Source organism: Melanotaenia boesemani, chromosome 17, assembly GCF_017639745.1.
Source record: "Melanotaenia boesemani isolate fMelBoe1 chromosome 17, fMelBoe1.pri, whole genome shotgun sequence".
NCBI classification, from domain to species: Eukaryota; Metazoa; Chordata; class Actinopteri; order Atheriniformes; family Melanotaeniidae; genus Melanotaenia; species Melanotaenia boesemani.
The window spans coordinates 20,245,061-20,263,021 of record NC_055698.1 but is presented as its reverse complement, the minus strand read 5'-3'; the positions used below and the strand labels follow the sequence as shown (position 1 = coordinate 20,263,021).

Here is a 17,961-nt window from a genome sequence, read left to right as displayed (position 1 = left end):
AAAAATTGATTTTTAATTTTTTTTTTTAAACAGCTGGGCCCTGTCTCATGAATCTCACTTTAAGTTATCAACCTCACAACACTGGAGAACCTTGTTTCACAAAGATTATACAACTTATTACCCTTCTTTATTATTAGAGAGCAATCCCATGCTAGAGTCAATATATTACCATAATTTAGCAATGGAGAGAAGGTGCTTATTATCGTGACAGGTACAGTACTGCATTTACATTAAAGTTATAGTTAGTATAACTGATTAACATGAGTAACATACAAATGCTTACAAATCAAATGCTAAAAAGGAAAAGTAACATCAATCAGACCGAGAATATTTAACCTGTTCTTACAGTGTTTTTCACACAGTTTACACAGCAGCAAACGAATGCCAACAGTGGAAAATATCAACCTTGAGAAAACAGATATAAAGCTAATTTAATTTAGTTTTGTTCCAACAGATTGTTGCCCTGTTTTTAAGAACCAGAAATCAGAGGAAGGACAGTTAAGCTCATACAGGTCTTCCGACACTGTGGCAAAACATTTTCCACTTCACCTCTTTCTTTTTGCGTTTAAATGCAAAACAACGTGGCCATCAGGAGGAACAGAGAGCACTGATGCACTGATACTGATGCAGATTAGCATGTCTGAAACTGCTACAATTGCAGCCGGAACAGGATATTAGTGAGGCTTGGTTTCAGCTGTTAAGCATAATATTATGTGTTAACATATTTACATTGTAACATTGTTACATACACTCAGCTGAAATCAGCCTTACTACTACACATGGTGTGGAAAAAATAAGAGAAATGTCAGTATAGTTTAATATCAAAGCATTAACTGCCTCCAAGTATCATCCTAATGTTGAATAAATGCCTCTCTGGGACATTCCAAATATAAGATTAATTTTATAACCTTTATGAGGGCAGGATTTACTGCTACTCCCATCTAGAGGAAAAAGATAACATAGTTATAAGCATATATGCATCTAATGCTCTCCATCAAAACATAATGGTTCAGCTATCCTGTGACATCAAATTGTGATTAGAAATTACACTAGATCAGGCAAGAAAACCCAGTCAACTACAAACGCTCAACAAACATTTAGAGCTATAATATTCTGAAAATCAGAGACAAGGGCAGGCTGTGAAAAAAAAATATAATATATATATATATACACACACACACACACACAACCTCTAAAATGCGTTCTATGTCAGGCTATGCACCTCTGGTAAAAGATGGTTAACTTTCATGCAATACCATCAAGAATTTATGATTAATCCTGCTAACAGACAGACAAAAACAAACTGAACAAAACACATTAAGATCCTTAGCAGAGGTAATTATCATAAAATTCAAATGATTGTTCCAGCTTGCAATAATGTTATTACATGGGTTTTGGCATTTGCCACAGGTAAGGATATGTACAAACTGCTGTTTGCTGGTAGTATTAGTTGCCAAAAAAAAAAAAAAAAAAAAACTCAGTTTGAACTTAAACCTTGTGAAACAGAAAAGGCAAGGTTCAGTCCAAATGTTGCTGACTGACTCACAAGTCTTGCTTTATAAGACAGGCCACCAGTCGCTGTTGTTTTTGGGTTTAGCCGACAGCTATTGGTCACATTTGATCATAAGCGCGGAAAATATATAGAAAACCTCCTCTTTCATAATATTGTTAGGATTCACAGTCTCTACAGCAGTACAGGTCCATTAGAGCACTTGGCTAAATTATACTACAAGCTGAGGGTCACAACTTTTTTTTCCCCAGCATCATGGGCAATTAGAGAGTAAGCTTAAAAAAAAAAAAAAAAAAAAAAAAAAAAAAAAAAAAGTAGTAGCATCTTACCATGCACAGTCATTTCTTTTTACAGACTTTTTATTAAAAGTGTGTTCCCAAGCCAAACAACATAGTTTTATGATAAATCATCTAAATCAAAACATGGAGTAGAAACTCAAGCATCTGAGTGATAGTTTCATTTACTGTGTGTAAAAGATAAACAGTCATCTGGAGTCACAAGTGAAGCCAACGTGGAAGTTCTTTAAATTACAATACCATTGACGGCCACTAGGTGGCAGCTGCAAAACATCTCATTTAAATAAAGCATCAGCTTACTATGGAATATGAAGCCAATACATTTTTCTAAAAAATAAAAATCATTATTTCATCATTAGTTACATTCAGTCCCTCTGAACAGTGTGCTGATGGTCATTTTGAAAATAATGTCATATTTAAATCTATATTAGGAATCAAAAACACAATTTTGTCTAATCAGATTTCAAGTATCAGCCTCCAGCCTCACCATTTGGCCCAAACATGGTCACTTCTGACTCAAAAAAAAAAGTTTTCATGAGAATATGCTACAGTAATATGGTAAACACAAAAGAACACAATATTAGTTAAGTAAAATAAAAAGTTAAATAATTGGGTCTGAATGAGGTTTGTTTTTTTTTCCAGAGACCTGATGCCTCACTCTACACTGAAAGCTGGTTAACTGAGCACATCAAGGGCCGAGAACAATATTTGGTTGAAAATACAGGCACTCCTTTAATATGAATGATAGTGTTTTCTACCCACCTCATTTACATTCCCACAATTACTAGTGTCAGAACATGGCCACACACTGACATACTATGTTGAGATTAGGAAATCAAAGTGCAGAAAACAAGAACAAACATTTAAAATCCCACATGGTCTTAATGATATACTATAAGGCTTTATTAGTTCTGGTACCTCAGATCACGTCAAGAGGGCTTTAACATTTCAGCCACACTCAGAACATCTTCCAAGCTGCTTTTTTTTTTGGGTTTGTCTGAGTCCAGTTCAATGTTCTACGCCTGAAAATTAAAAAAGGACCCGATTAGAAATTATGAAATGTATGTAAAATGTAAGTAAAAGTTGTCAAAGAACCTGTAATCAACTTACAGATAATTTCCTTGCATTAGAAATGTCATTGAGTGAGATCATCGGCACCAATACTTTCTTCAAGACTTAACTGAGCTCTGAAAACACAGAAAGCATAGTGAGAATAAACTAAATCTTCATATAATATGGAATTTTTTTTTTTATTCTTTTCCATTAAAAGCATAAAATCTGTTCAAATTTTCATCACATCTTCTAACATTTTACTTACTTGTGTATTCCCCTCACAAACCTTTCAGGTTAAGAAGATCCTGTTTTAAGTTTTTCATGTCTTACCTCACGGGCGTGCTGTTCTCCTGGCCTTGGCTTCCACCCACTTCCACTGACATTGAGCTATCATGAGAGTGAGACAGAGGCTCGCTTGTGGGAGCAAATTCAGAGTTTGCCAGGGAGGAGGAAACAGAGATTTCAGCAGCATTAACAACGGCATTGCTGGGCGAGATCATCTGTGGGAGGAGGTCGGGTCGACCTGACTGCATGACTAAAAGGGAGGTGAGGATAAAAAAAAATAAATAATAAAAAAAAAAAACCATCTTAAATGCTGTGTTGCAAAGGAAGCACTTCACATGCTGGAACATGTTTGTAATTATCAGGAAACATATCTTGTTTGCTACACTTGGCATCCTTACCGCTTTCTCCCTCTGTGTCTTCTCTGGTGTCAGAGCTGACCTGATGTTGAAGTGAAGTCTGCTGATAGTTAATGCTGCTTTGGGTCGACAGAGATGGTCCAGCACCAGCTGATTTTTTCATTGGTCCATTGGCATGGCGTTTTTTACATGGGGAGGTCTTCACTGTATACAACACAGAAAACTATAAATTAAGACTCCAAACTGTGAAACTGGAACATCGGGCCTCATTCACCAATATCTTCTACAGTATCTTTTTAAATTTGTTCTTCAGTTGTACTTGAGAAGTTTTTTTTTTTTTTTTTTTTACAAAAACCCTCCAACAGGTTGATGAACATGTTTGTAGACCCCCCCCCCCCCAAAAAAAAATACCTATAAAAGATTGTGACTTACAGGCCGAAGGGAAACAGATGAGAAAAAATAAATAGAATGGAAAGGTGATAAATGAAAACAAAAATAATAATAATAAAGATGTGCTATAAAGCCTGATTTTCCCTCATTTTTCAAGTGTTTACTTGATCATAAATAAGGACATGGTGAGCTACAAAAACGGGATTCATATCCTGAACTTGGACAGCAGCCTGCAGCCTGGTCCCATGAACGAGCCAAGGTGCACATCCTTGTGGTGCTGTGGCTAAAAGAGAAAGTGGTACACTGTACCTTCTACAGTTTGTAAAGCCAGTTTCTACCCACTGTGGCATCGTTTTAAGATGCGGTTCACCTACGGAGTGAGTGGTGCATCTGATGAATCCTTCAGGTGAGTCTGATGGGTGTTATTAACCAAGAAATAACCTTGATTTCTTAAAAAAAATAATAATTTTAAGAAAAAGACACAGTTGTAGTAAATTTTAATTATTAAAGACCACATTCAGCAGGTGGCTCTGTGAGTCATAGGTGACTTGGACATTTATGGAGTGATATTCTTGTGGTTGAGGGAACGGATCTGCCGTGTGTGTGTGTATTCTTTTGCGCCGTTAGACCCGTCTTTACTACGACTTTTTCTTGAATGATTGAAATATAATGTTTGGATCTGCAATATCATATTAAATAGCAAAATGCTATATACTTCACCAAATGTTATTTAAAAGTCTGACAAAAACATTACTGTAGTTTTATTATTGTATTTTAATGAAGTTTGTCAGAACGCGTCAGCTTCCAGATGTTCCTAAGAGTACTCCTGAGTGTTTGCTGTACTTTTTCTTAGCTAAGAACAAATCCAAGATACGAAGATTTTGCTGAATTCCACAATTCTTGTAAAATGTTCCTAAGTAGGATTTAAGAACAAATTTTTGTAAGAACGGTTGGTGAATGAGGCTTAATGTGTTTATTCTTAGATCAACACTTACACAACATCTTTTTGAAGACTGTTAAGCTCATGAACCTCTGAAATCTCTCTGCATAGAAACTCGGTCTGTGTACTGATACAGTGTCCTGAGGGAAAACAAAAAGTTTTGTTAAACATCTGTATTTGCAAAAAGTTCTAGTAAACAAATAAATAAGGGAAACTTACCCCATCATGAATCAGGGCTTTCCAGGAATGTTCAATCTTCTTTGCAAGTCTGAAGAACAACACAAAAAACGTGGCTTGATCATCAGTCACATTATTAAATCACACAAAACTCACAGCAGAACTGATCATTGTGTCTTTTATGAAGTAAAGGCTCACTAAGATCATGCTTTATTCAAACTATGCAAGACACAGATCCTCAAATGTATTTCAGTGAAGTCAATCATTTCGTTCAGTGGTGTGATAATTATCTTATTCATGTAAAAGAAAAAAAAAAAAGAATATAATGATGGATCCTGGATCCTCAGGCAGTGGGGGACCACACTCTACTGTCCATTCACAGTGAAGTTATTATTTAAATTGAGAAAGCTGTTTAAAACAGACTACAGAAAGGCTCTACATTAGTGAAAAAACACATCATTTTAAGTTTCCAATCTAGTGTGTGTGAGATTACTGATACTTAAACAGAAAGGATTTGTTTCTGTTAGATGAGTCACTGAAGTTCTGTTGATGTGTGTCTTTTCAGGTGTGGGCTTTGTTTCGGTGTCGGTGATTTAGGAAAGGAGGTGGGGCAATGTGTGCAGTTACCTATAGGATTGCAGAATGTCAATGATGCCCATGTACACCAGCAGCCTGTCACCTTTAGCATTTCGTGCAGGGATTCCTCCTGTCCTGTAAAGAAAAAAAAAAACATTTAGTGCACCATCTTTCATTCTCACTGCTACCAGGAAGCTGCCAAAGACATGATCTCTCTCTCTCTCACACACACAATGATACACTTACTTGTCATCTGATTCTAGTGATCCCATGGCTCCCGACTCTGCCTGAATGGCCTCAATAGCTGTGCTGTACAGGGACTTTTGACCTTGTGGCCTCCTTTGGTCTGCAGCTCCTGCCACTGCTTCTTCACTGGCCTGCTCTCGACACGCCTGATCTAGATTGTGGATTCCTACTAGAAGGCTGTAGTCCATAATCTTAAAACTTTGCAAGAGCTGAAGGGAAATCAAATAACACGAGTAATTAAAGAAGAATCAGTTTAATTTTTAACTTTTGAAATATATATTGGTGGTAATTTTAGCAAAAAAAGTAAATATAATCCTTGGAGCTTCCACTTGTGAAAGGTATTTTTCTGTAGTTCTCACCAAACAGTCTCTCTGGATGGTCTTACAAACAGCATTGTACTTGTCTCCATCAAGCAACAGCCCACCATGCATTTCCTGCATGAAATCCAGGTCCTTGAACGTCGGCACGGCCTTGTCTCTCTCTTTGGACGAAGCCTGTCGCTTGTAAGTCGAACCTTTTAAATCAAACTTTAGGTGCATTCGTACTGCGCTTGGTAACAAATTGTTCATGACAGCAATGCGGATGTTTTTGCCGCCTGACTGGACGCAGTACAGCCCATAAAACTTTGGTAATAAGGTCCGCTTGTTCTGGTTCAGGTTCTGTGGGAGAACAGAAAAGGATGTAAGGAAGCAGGTAAAACACTTCCTAACTAAGAACTAAAGTCAATACTTTGCTCTTTTTGTCATACAAACAGCCTTAAATTCAAAAGCATTTGGATTAAAGAATGAAAAAAATGCAGCTTCATTTTTAATAATGAATTAAAATCTCATGTCACAGAATGTTTTTTTTTTTTTTTTTGCTTTAAAATGGTGGATATATTTTCTAAAAAAAAGGGGCCATATGATGACTTTTTTTCAGCCTTTTTGCCTCATCAGAAAAAAAGTCTGTGTTAATTTGCCACTGTTCCTCTTTGGTAATTCATGCATGTCAAACAGAGGTGACTCAGCTCCACATCCGTGTGTACCAACACACAACAAGCTGTTGTTGTGGACTGACAACGGTATCACTGGTTAGTGCATAGTTCCTTAATAAATTAGCCTCTGTTACTACCTCACATACCAGTTTAGAGGCTTATCATTGGCGGATCAATTTCTATCCCTCGTGCTGTACTTTCAGACGACATAAGGTCTATTGTCTTTCCTGCTGAAGACAGAGGTCTGCTGGAAAGAAGTCAGGAAGGAATTCTCAAGCGGGAGCTGCACTATGTCTATAAAGGCTAGCCTGCATTGCAGAGCTGACATCCTAACCTCCAACACTGAGCTTTTTCTATTAGCTTGTAAAATGCAGTGCTGCAGCCTCTTTCTTCACATTATTAATAAACTATTTATCAACCAGCCTTTTTATTTCCCCAAAGACCCCAAACTTTCTTAATAGAAAATCTCTGAATTTTTCAGAGCACTGATAGTCACTGTTGTTATTTTCAGTTCTCAATCATATGGATTTCAGAAGTGCTTCAATAGAAAGCAACTGGACTCAGGTTTACCATTACCTGGGTGGCTGAGAATCTGCACAGTCAATAACATGGACATAAACTGTCAATGTAGCTACAGTTACAATGGAAAAGAAGCAGTTCTGAATGTGTTTGTCTAAACATGTCAGACAAAAATTATTATGGTTACAGAAAAGTTTATTTATATGAGCAAATCACATGGACACAGAATGCTGCTAATGAGTGTTGTTGCTTCTATTATTGTACAAGTGTTAGCTGTGTAGTTAATAATCACTCCACTGGGAATGCCTTTTCTGATAGCAGCTGGGAGGGTGCTGGGATGTATCACTTCCCAGTATCCTGCCAGCACTCTTCTTTCAGGAAAAAGAAGAAAAAAAAACATTATGTGAACATACACCTCTAAGAGGATTATGGTCATGTGTTGGATTAGCTGTGTGGGAAAGTTATGTGCACTTTTCTGTACATTAATTTAGGTCTTACCATAAAGTATCCTGGCAGAAGTTTCTGCAGAAACTCTGCCTCTTTGTGCTGCACGGTCTTGATAATGAATTCATCATCACTGGAAACATAGAATAAAGATCCACTGGCCCCCGAGTTTGACAGTTCAATCAGTGGTTCGCTGCATAGAGAACACTGCAAATAGACAGGAGCACAGTGGTTAGACAGAATCAGAAACCAGCAACAACTTCTGGCTTAAAGGGTTAAAAACTTTGAGTAGTTAGCTGTTGTCAAAAGCTCCACCTATCTTGTGTCAATAATCTATTATTCACACTTCCCCAGGTTAGTCTTTCAAGTTACTCAATCACTAAGTGCTTCTTCAGTGCGTTCCGTCTCTATAGAGGCCAATAGTGGAAAAAAAAAAAAAAAGGTAAGTAGATGCAGGATAGACAAAATGTACCATATAGTCGTCAGGCCGAATGCCAAACATCTCTCTGAAGTAGCGAAAGGCAACCGGAGCGTATGTTTTGAACCTGAAATCTCCATAGTGGTGGGCTGGTGTCAGGTTACTGCCCTCACTACCAGAAAAGACAGAAAAAGCAAATAAAAGGAGTGCTGTATACATAGTAGTATGGGCAAAATACCAGAAAGCATTTATTCATCTTTACTAGACATTTCTGCTCACTTGGGAAAGAAAAAACTTTCTACAACTTCGAAGTCTTGCAGAAGCACATCTCTCTCAGGTTTTTGGCTCAAGCTGCCCACTGTGTGTGTGATGCCTAACTGGATAGCCCCTTTCAGAGCTGAGGATGTAGTCTGGAAGAAAGAGAAAGCTTGCAATGCAGTGCAAAGAAAGGCAAAATGCTACAGATGCTGGTAGATATTGCTGAATGCCACTGGAACACAGATTCTAGAAATTCATTAAATTACTCTTTACATAAACATGAAAAGGAAGGCTTCAAATAAACACGGTAATTGAAACGTGCTTAAGGTGGCAAATGGTTAAGACTAACACCAGCCCTGAATTACAACTGTATAACGAGGCCACTATAGGTTGAAGAAAATAAAAAAATATTCCCTTGCTAAGCTAAATGTATAAATAAAAGAGTAAAAGAATGAATAAAAAAAAAAAAAAAAAAAAAAATATATATATATATATAAAACTGAGATTCTCCGAGGTTTTAGCCATAAATCAAGGAACCTTCTGTTCATTTTTATGACTGTGTATAAATAATTTAATCACATCACACATGCTCTAGATAAACAGGGAACGACACATGCACACAAGAGGTTGTAAATGCCCATTGTGTAATTTCCTTTTAAATTTTAAATCAATTTTAGCTTTAATTTAAAGACTTAACACTTGCTGTGGGTGTGGATCTACCACGCTTTTCCGATAGGAAAAGACAGCTTGCATTATGCAACTTATAGTAAGAATTCTGCGAGATATGAAAGCCAAAATTCTCACTACTCATTAGTCAAAATACTCCAAAAACTGAAAAGTCAAGATGAACGTTTTCTTAGACTGTACTACAAATTCTAATTACTCATTGAGAAATCTACAGGTAGATAAATAATAAGTATCAGTGTGTTGCAGTGTGGGTGGGTGAAAATGAGCATCCAGCTGCGACAGCACCTTTTTGTACGTCGTCTCCCCCGTGGGATCAATTCCACGATGGCCGATAGTTTTTTTCATGGCCTGCGACATGCCAATGCTCGGACCCTGTCAGACCAAACACAAAACAGAAAGTTACTAAAAGGAAAAGGACTGTGAAGCAACATTGAACATTCCCATGTTTCAAACAGGAAGCCGAAGAGAACATGTCAGCAAAACACTGGTCAGTCCCTACGCTGTTTAAGATTTTAGCAATCTTTGTCGCCTAACTGTTGCAAAGCTACAAAATATTACCCAACAAATCTGTTATTTCTCACCTCAGTAACATTTTTTCGGGCCCCAGTTGAATCTATAGGGAGAGGGAAGGAAACATACAAATTACACAAGAATTACACAAAGACGAAAGGAAATGAGCGGACTGAGCAAATGCAGTTTTTAACGACAATCAAGCGACACTGCATCAAACAGCTTTCATCATTCCCCACTACTGGAAGCAGAGAGTGCGGCTGAGCTTTGACACAGGCATGCAGACACACCTCGTTCATTACCTCTGAGAGAAGACAGTGCCCTCCAGAACTGACTCTGCAGATCTTTGTGTGCAGTGGAAGGAATTAGATAAGTATGCTATTAAAGGGAATTCATACAAGGCCAATGAGGAACAAGGAAACGATGTAGAAAGTAAAAAAGCATAATAGAAAGTATAATTATTGCATTGTGAATTCTCTAAAGGGTATATTAAAAAGGCTCCATACAACTAAATCATTATTTTTCAATCTGTCATTTAAAGTAGACAGCAAAAGTGGCAGGTCTGTAGGGCCCATCCCATTTTAATTAGAGCCCAGCTGATATGAAGCCCTTAACCTGCCACAACATCTCCCTGGGTTATGACACATGGCAGCCCATTAGTACATCTAGATATGGGTCAAATGCAGGGCTAAATTACCCAACTGGGACTAATAAAGTAAAACAATTATTATATATAATTTGCCTGTTATTAGCCTAACACAGATTTACAAATTATACATGTTTTCATCTTGTTGAGTCCTAACTGTTGTAACAGTCTTTGAATAAGTCTCTTGCTTTTTTCTCCTGCTCAGCATCTTTAACAGGATCATATCACACCAGTTTTAGCTTCTCTACATTTGTTTCCAGTCCATTATAGAGTGGATTTTAAGACTGTATTTGTTTTTTGTGCTTAAATGTGTTAGCTTAATATCTGTCTGACCTTTTAACTATACCTACTCTTTCCAGAGTGACAGAGCTTTTTCTGTTGTTGGCCCCACACTGTGGGAATTGCCTTCCCCTCCTTGCCCTCATGGCCTCAAAAACAGTGCATATCTTTAAAAAAATCTAAAAATCCATTTTTATCTCATGGCTTTTAAATCAGGTTGACCATTGGTATTCAGTTATTTGTGTTGTTTTGTCTGTTTTCTGATATTGTTGCATTAACCCACAGAGATGGAAAACTACTTTAATCACTGGCAAGTGATGCAGGAGTAAGTCTGGTTTATTTTTTAATTCTTCATATCTGTAGAGCAGTTTTTTTTTCCTTCTTCTTAAAAAACAAAATGAAGGAGACACTGCATAACTTCAGCAGCATGGCATTGCAACAGCCTGCAGCCTGATTGGCAAAATAGCAGAGGGTGTTTTTTCCCCCTTTTGATAATACTGTACTGTTTAAACCAGAGTGGTTCCAGAGAAATACAAACTAAAGTAGGTAGGTAACTTCTATGTAAAAAACTAAAGCTATTTTAATTTTATTTAGCAAAAAATGCCAATATCTTAAATTTCCTATAATTTCCTCCATCCACATGTTTTTGTAAATTATGGCTTACTACAATATACAAGTCAGAGAGCATCTGTTGTGCATGTTTTAAAAAATTCATATAAAGTCAATAATTCTCAGAGTGTCATGCCAAAGAGATATTGAACATCTAATTATTTTAACATGGCTTTTATGCTTTTGTTGTCTATCATTACATTATTACAAATAGATATATATATGACAAATAGAGCACATCTGTGATCCTGTGAGCCCATGGGATCTTTGTTTATAGGGGGATGTTGCAGACAACAGTGAAACCTAAATGTCAGACACAAAGCCAACCTCAGGAGGAATTTTAGAAATGAACTCAGTGAAAACGTTCACACAACTCAATTTAACTGAACTGCAAAGTACAGTATCCAAAATACTAAGATACCATCTTGACTTCAACCAAAGGTTTCAAAGCTGAAAATGACAAATGCCAAAGATATCCACTCCAAGTTTTCAGACACAGCGCTACCACACTGTCACGTTAAAAAAAAAAAAAAAAAAACGATCAATGGAGACACATACATCTAGAGGTTACATCAAACACACGTTGTTTAATGACATGGTACTTACTGGCAGTTTGGTCTTGAAGTCCTGGAGGCTCCTCTGCGAATGTGGCCATTCAAAACAGAAATATAACTTGATTTCAATTGAACTGGGGCCCTGATGAAGTTTTGAATTTCTCAGTGAAAACAAGGTGAGAAGACGGCAATCTGTGAAAACGTACATGAGCTCATCAAGAACATTTCATAGGACTTAATTATTATTAGTTAATCATCTCTCCCCTTTAATAATATCATTTGGTGTTGTATTATACACTATTGGAAGGTGTAACTTAAGGATTAAGCCCCTGCAGAATGACTAATGCACATTAATGTGTAGAAGTGCCTGCTCCCAAAATGTGCCAAAACTCCCTGGAATGTTTTCCTGTTGGTATTCAGTCTCTTTTTTAAATCTTTTTTTTTTTTTTTTTGTATCTTCATGGATTGGATAACTGCATTATCCCACAGTAATAAATAAAAGAAAAGCACCACATATTGGTAATTTTTACATTATTCATTTAACAAGGACCTCAGTAATGTCTGGAAGATTCATACACATCGACAAAGCTTGGACCATGCTGGACACCAGCATTGTCACATTTTGCTGTGGGATGGCATCCCATTCCTCAACCTGAGTTGTTGAAGTTGTCATGCTGGCATGTATGTGTGGCATGCGCATCCCACAAGTGATCAGTTGGGCTGAAGTCTAGATTCAGGGCAGATTCTCCCAACCTCTCCACACCCCAAATACTGGAAGTAGCTACTGTGGTATGATCCTGGCTTTTTTTTTTTTTTTTTTTTTTTGTGGTGGGGATTACACATTCCACAGAAGCATGATGCTTACAAGTTATACCTCGTTGTAAATTAAGTGTAATTATAAAATTGTAAAGCGGAGAAATAATCGACCACATATATTTTCTTATTTTGTGCTAAGCTCGCAAACAACGACCACGCGGACTGCTGATGGAGAATCCGACAGACAAATCAAGACTTCTGAAAAACTAAGCTAGCACATGTCATTAGACAGCAAATGTGTGCATTTTAAGAATAAGACCAAAAACAAACATATAACAACACGCTGTAAGGGTTTGAAATGACAACTAGCGATCTGTCTGTGTGGCGATATTTGGTCAAAGCGGAGAGAAAGCTAGCAGCTACCTCCGCTTTATATTAATCAAACTAATCACGCATAAAACTAATTAAAAGCGAAACAAACAAAATTACAACTTACTCGAAAATCTAACGGAGGGATTTTTGGAGTCTCCGGACAAGAAAAAAAAAACTTTTTCTAAAAGCAATGTTTCTCCCAAAACAAGTAAACAAGGAAGTAATGCGGAAGCAGCGGTGATCGGCTTTTAGCCGAAACCCAAACCGGGCTTCCGGTGACTGGCTTTTTCCCAATAAAATACACATTTGCGATAAAAGTTAGCATTTTATTTATCAACGTTAAGCAAGCAACCGATTTAAACTTTCATGAAATTATATTATATAATAAAACTGATTATATGCAAATAGACATAGGGATACTTTCTTCATCCTCTATGGAGGAAAAACAAATTGCAGCTCACAAATGTAGGCATGTTTGCACCTTTACAATAAACATACAAGAAATTAAAATAAATAAAAGAAAAGACAACTAAAAAGTAAAAGAAACACCAGTTCTCAAAAAGTTGTGCCTCTGTATTAAATGTAAATAAAAACATGATACAATGATCTGATAAACTTTCTTTTAATCCACAGTATTTTATTCACAGTAGAACATTTAGCTATTTCATGAAATTCTTTTGCTCATTTTTAGTTTGATGGCAGCAACACATCTCAAGGAACATGATCATTCAGTTTTGACTGAATGCCTTGTCCCATGCATACAGAGATTCCTCCAGATTCTCAGAATCTTTTGGTGCTATTATACCCTGTATAATGATGCAATGATTATACAATTTTACATTGAGGAGTATTTTTCTGAAATATTTTCACAATTTTTAGATGCAGTTTGTCACAGTAATGAACCTCTGTCAATCTTTTTTTAAATCTGAGAGGATCTACTTTTCTGAAATGCTAATTTTAAATCCAGTCATGTTACTGATTTGTTGCCAATCAATCTAATTAGTTGTCAAATGCTCTTCTAGTTGATTTTATTAATACAAGTTACTTTAGCAGCCTTTTAGTTCCTCAGTTCCAACTTTTTAGATACTTTTTTGAGAGCAGAAAAGAAAAAGAGCTAAATACGCTCTGAGAAGTTGAAGAACATGATTCTAGCAAATGAACCAGGCACATCTAAGTAGACATATGTCTGGTGAAACATATACAGCCCTATATTAAAACGTTCACATAACCATGGTCTGTTGGTAGTGACCAAAAGAAAGAGATAAAAAAATTACAAGCAGGGGAAATAAACTTTTTTCTGAAGGGTGTTGCTGAGCTGAGTTGCTTCTTCAATGTATCAAAATGAGCCAGAAGAACAGTTTTAGGCACATGGTCAGGATGGTTTCCAGAGGTCTTCCTGGAGAGGTGTTTTGGCGGTGTTTTATTTGAGAGAGGCCAGATCCTCAGAGATTATATCACTCAACCAGCTTGTTGTCCTCATGGCTTGGTCCTGGATAAGCAGATTAAAACGGGCAGAGGATAAATGTGCAAGTAGTGTCTTCTTTTTTGGTATAGGATTTCAGATGCTCTACAGCCGTGGCATCCTTTGTTGTGTTTTTGTGTCAATATGTGTTTATTTTTTTTGTTCAGTGAGTGACAGCAGCAAAACTATAGTGCACCATCCAGACACTTCTTGCACAGAACACTACATGACTTCTTTTTCTTGGTTCTTATCTGAAAAATTTCTTTGGTTTTTAACAAAGGGGTTTGATTTATAAGTGTAAAAAGAAAGAGTCATTAAGGTCACATGTGGAAATGTACACATTTAGCACAGAGAACATAGATGGTTTAAAATAGATTTCAATTAAGTCACTTTTAATTTGAAAAAAAAAAAAAAAAAAATCTCTGAGCAGAGGAGATGGCCTCATGCATGACCTTCTCAGCACCTATATTGCAGCCTTGACTCTCCACAAACGTGGTTTGCCAACAATCCACTTTCTGTTAAGCTCACATTTTGGACAACAGAATAGGGCTGTACCACTGTTATATATAAAAGAAATAAAAAGAGAGAAACAAAACAGGAGTTTTAAACTTAGAATTTAATGTATAGTATAATACTGGACAATGTGAGATGTAAAAAATAGATATTTTGATGCTCTTTTATTAAAAAAAAAGTAGCAATAGCACAAACAATGGCTTTGCATTAGCAATTATAAATGTGTTCTTCTATTAATAAGGATAAAAATTAGACATATAATCTAAAAATAGGTCCCTTCAGAATTGAGTTTATATACAGCATCAAAATGTAAATACTATTTTAGTTTTAACATTTGTCTGATGAAACTAAGATCTATATTTTCTTTGTCTAAGCTTTAAGAAAGCAATATATTCTACATACATCCATGTTATAAACTCTTACAATAACATGTTTCAGTACTGTGTTGCTTAACACAATTGAAGTTGCTCAAATATGTTTAAATCAAATAGTGTAGGGAGATTAAGCTACTTGCAGCACTTCTTAAAAAGAGCACAGCTTATTCTTCATTTATTTTGAAAGCAAATCGCTGAAACAGGATGTATGTTGGCTTCATTCATTCATGTGGTTTGTGGTCATGGCTGTCACAATCCTCTCACAGTAGCACTCAGCAAAACTCAGTTAAGATGTTGTGAAAAAATTTATTTGTGATTTTTGCAAGTCATTTATATTCAGAGCAGATAGAACAGTCAAACCTTTATCAGTAATTTCTAACATTTAAATTTCACACCCAACCAAACCAGTCTCTCATCACTCCAAGTCTAATCTGTCCCTCCCTCAGAGACATAGTGCAAGTACAGACTTGCTTAGGTTGTCTTCATGTCTCCCTAAGTCCCACATATAACATATTTTGAAGATCACTCAGAACACATTTTGTTAGAGTTCTAAAAGTGAATATCTAAACTACAACAAAGAAATATGCTCCCTGTTAAAGTGAAAAGTCTGATTAAAATACAAAGCTGACAAAAAACTCAGTGATTTTGCCCTTAGAGAGGATTACCCAAACTAGTACTTCCTGTCCTCTTCTGACACCCTAGGACAAAGGCATGGTACTCTATTATTTTGTTTTTCACTGAGTTTTTTTTAAATGTTGCCTTTAGCAAGCAGTTGGGTCAAAGGTGAATCCCAGCTCTGGAGGCATTTCAGGCGCAGTGTAGCCAGGAATTGGGCTGTAGTCAGGGTTTGGCAACTCGCTGTCGAAGCAGATCCACCGAGCATCTCCTTTGTACTGACAGCACTCGTACGCCATTGTCATGGTGGAATATTCTTCCACACAGAACTGAGACAGTGCTTGTTTCCACTGTGAAAAGAAAAAAATAATATCTTTCAGATCTTATTTACACATTTTTGCCTCTTACTGATTTAGATAAGAGAAGCAGCAGGTTCTTTTTTTTTTGCCACCCCTTACTTGTCTTTGAGAGTGCTAATTCATATGGCTTTTCATCTGCAAGGCAAGGTAGGTTTATTTGTATAGCACAATTTATGTACAAGACAACTCAAAGTGTTGACAAAGAATGAGATGAAAAATAGAAGAATAAAAGAAAAATTAAAAACGGTAAAATAAATTAATCAAAAACAGAACAATATTAAATAGAAGTAAGGCAGACAATGGACTACATACAATGCGATACTGTTTGGACACACACTTTCCCATTAAATCCAATGGGTATGTGTGTCCAAAGTACGACTAGTAGTGCACATGCAGTATTATACAAACAGAAGTCAACCAAAAATACATCATCATCATGACTGTAATGTTACCATCACTGTCAGTATACATATGCAAGAAAATAGTCACATTTGTCTAAATTAGATTTAAACGCTTATTTTAATCAACATCAATGATTCTTCACTGATAATGAATCTCATTTTATGAGTCTTAAGAAATATGTTTTGTGTATGTTTGGGCACGTGATACAAAATTACCAGTTTGATGTGTATTTGAGCTTTAAACTAAAGGGTCATTATGTTATATTCAAGCAGTCCTTTACTTCAGGCTAATAAAGTCTATATATGAATAAGGTATTTATCTCCTGTTATAGCTTATAAAAAACTGACATATCTAAACAAAACAATAGACATCCTGACCCTGAATGTTAATTTCATCATTCTTAGATAATAAGAGGTAACTCTACTTCTCTTGTAGGATATCAGAGACTCACAGCTTGTTTGGCGCAGCAGAGGACTTCACTGGGTTGCTTTTCTACGAGCCCACCACAGCACGAACTGTACCATGACTCCATGCGGTTGATGGCATGTCCACGGCGGCGGAAATGACTGGCACCAGAGGCTGGGAAGAAGCTGTCCTGGTATCTGGGACGTTCATTACTATAGTTGCAAAGGTTAGCGAGGTTATCAGAGGTGGGACAGGCAGGTGGGAATGGAACATTTGGGTCGCTCCGAGGGCGTTTTATGGTCACTGGAAATCAAACACAAAGCAACACAGAAGTTATCAGCATTGCAAACTGAAGAAACGACTGAGGAGTAAATAATAAATTACCTCCAAAATCTGCACCAAGAAGCGTCACCACTGCAATTATCCAACATCCCCTGAGATTTCCAATTGAAGTCATAGCGCTATGGTGTTTGGGTGGAAGCTTGATTCTACAGACAGGTTTCCTTCTAACTGGTACAATTGCAGGAATCTCGACAAATTTGTAGGAGCGAGAGGGGAGGAGAATTGTGGGAGTGAACGTTGGAAGAATAAGATGGAAGTGGGAGTGGAGGTGGAGGTGGTGAGGGGATGTGGTGATATCTGTGGGGAGTTAACATAATGCTGAAAGCTATCAAAATAAAAACAAAATCAGTCTCAGCTGCAGTTATTTTTTGCTGATGTGTTGCTCAATCAGCAGAAGTCTACATGCACAAAGAATGTAATTTCTCCAAAGCCAAAATGCTGAATTAGATAGGACAAATTTGAATTGTTCTAGCAGACAAGCATTTACATAACTACATTAACAGGTACCCAAGCTGGTTTTGTAAGTGCCCACTGCCCTATAGAAAGGTTTGCAACCCATATATTTCATATGCAAATTAAGAGCAGACCCATAATATCCATATATTGTTGCAACCAGTGTAGCTTGGGAGTGAGAA

General features: G+C 36.8%; 2 protein-coding genes across 3 annotated transcripts; both read right to left on the bottom strand.

Annotated features, from left to right (window-relative positions):
- Window positions 1–2,735: 2,735 nt before the first annotated feature.
- LOC121628268 (phosphatidylinositol 4-phosphate 5-kinase type-1 alpha-like) lies at window positions 2,736–13,102 on the bottom strand. Of its 2 annotated transcripts, none has more exons than XM_041967274.1 (16): window positions 12,979–13,102; window positions 11,779–11,918; window positions 9,710–9,741; window positions 9,414–9,500; window positions 8,463–8,593; window positions 8,238–8,355; window positions 7,820–7,972; window positions 6,189–6,488; window positions 5,830–6,038; window positions 5,635–5,718; window positions 5,050–5,098; window positions 4,886–4,970; window positions 3,543–3,704; window positions 3,190–3,394; window positions 2,917–2,993; window positions 2,736–2,828 (listed from the first exon to the last, which is right to left on the bottom strand). In XM_041967274.1, exons 2-15 carry the CDS (start codon window positions 11,825–11,827, stop codon window positions 2,942–2,944), a joined length of 1,716 nt encoding a protein of 571 aa, XP_041823208.1. In that variant the 5' UTR covers window positions 11,828–11,918; window positions 12,979–13,102; the 3' UTR covers window positions 2,736–2,828; window positions 2,917–2,941. The 2 variants fall into 2 exon arrangements, with proteins under 2 accessions (XP_041823208.1, XP_041823207.1); XM_041967273.1 differs by having other exon boundaries at window positions 12,972–13,070.
- A 1,935-nt stretch (window positions 13,103–15,037) lies between these two features.
- On the bottom strand, window positions 15,038–17,565 carry LOC121657107 (extracellular matrix protein 1-like). Its single transcript, XM_042012491.1, has 3 exons — window positions 17,369–17,565; window positions 17,031–17,287; window positions 15,038–16,168 (listed from the first exon to the last, which is right to left on the bottom strand). The coding sequence occupies exons 1-3, from the start codon at window positions 17,439–17,441 to the stop codon at window positions 15,965–15,967; spliced, it is 534 nt and encodes a 177-aa protein (XP_041868425.1). The 5' UTR covers window positions 17,442–17,565; the 3' UTR covers window positions 15,038–15,964.
- Between the last annotated feature and the right edge of the window lie 396 nt (window positions 17,566–17,961).

Bases quoted from the DNA above. Each gene is read 5' to 3' on its own strand.
- LOC121628268 (XM_041967274.1), bottom strand. From the start codon at position 11,827: ATGGCCACATTCGCAGAGGAGCCTCCAGGACTTCAAGACCAAACTGCC. The intron at 6,489-7,819 runs GTAAGACCTAAA...GTTCTCCCACAG, and splicing joins TTCTGCCAGGATACTTTATG to AACCTGAACCAGAACAAGCG. The intron at 5,719-5,829 runs GTAAGTGTATCA...TTTTCTTTACAG, and splicing joins TCACTAGAATCAGATGACAA to GACAGGAGGAATCCCTGCAC.
- LOC121657107 (XM_042012491.1), bottom strand. From the start codon at position 17,441: ATGACTTCAATTGGAAATCTCAGGGGATGTTGGATAATTGCAGTGGTG. The intron at 17,288-17,368 runs GTAATTTATTAT...TTTGATTTCCAG, and splicing joins TCTTGGTGCAGATTTTGGAG to TGACCATAAAACGCCCTCGG. The intron at 16,169-17,030 runs GTGAGTCTCTGA...TTCTTTTCACAG, and splicing joins TCTGCTGCGCCAAACAAGCT to TGGAAACAAGCACTGTCTCA.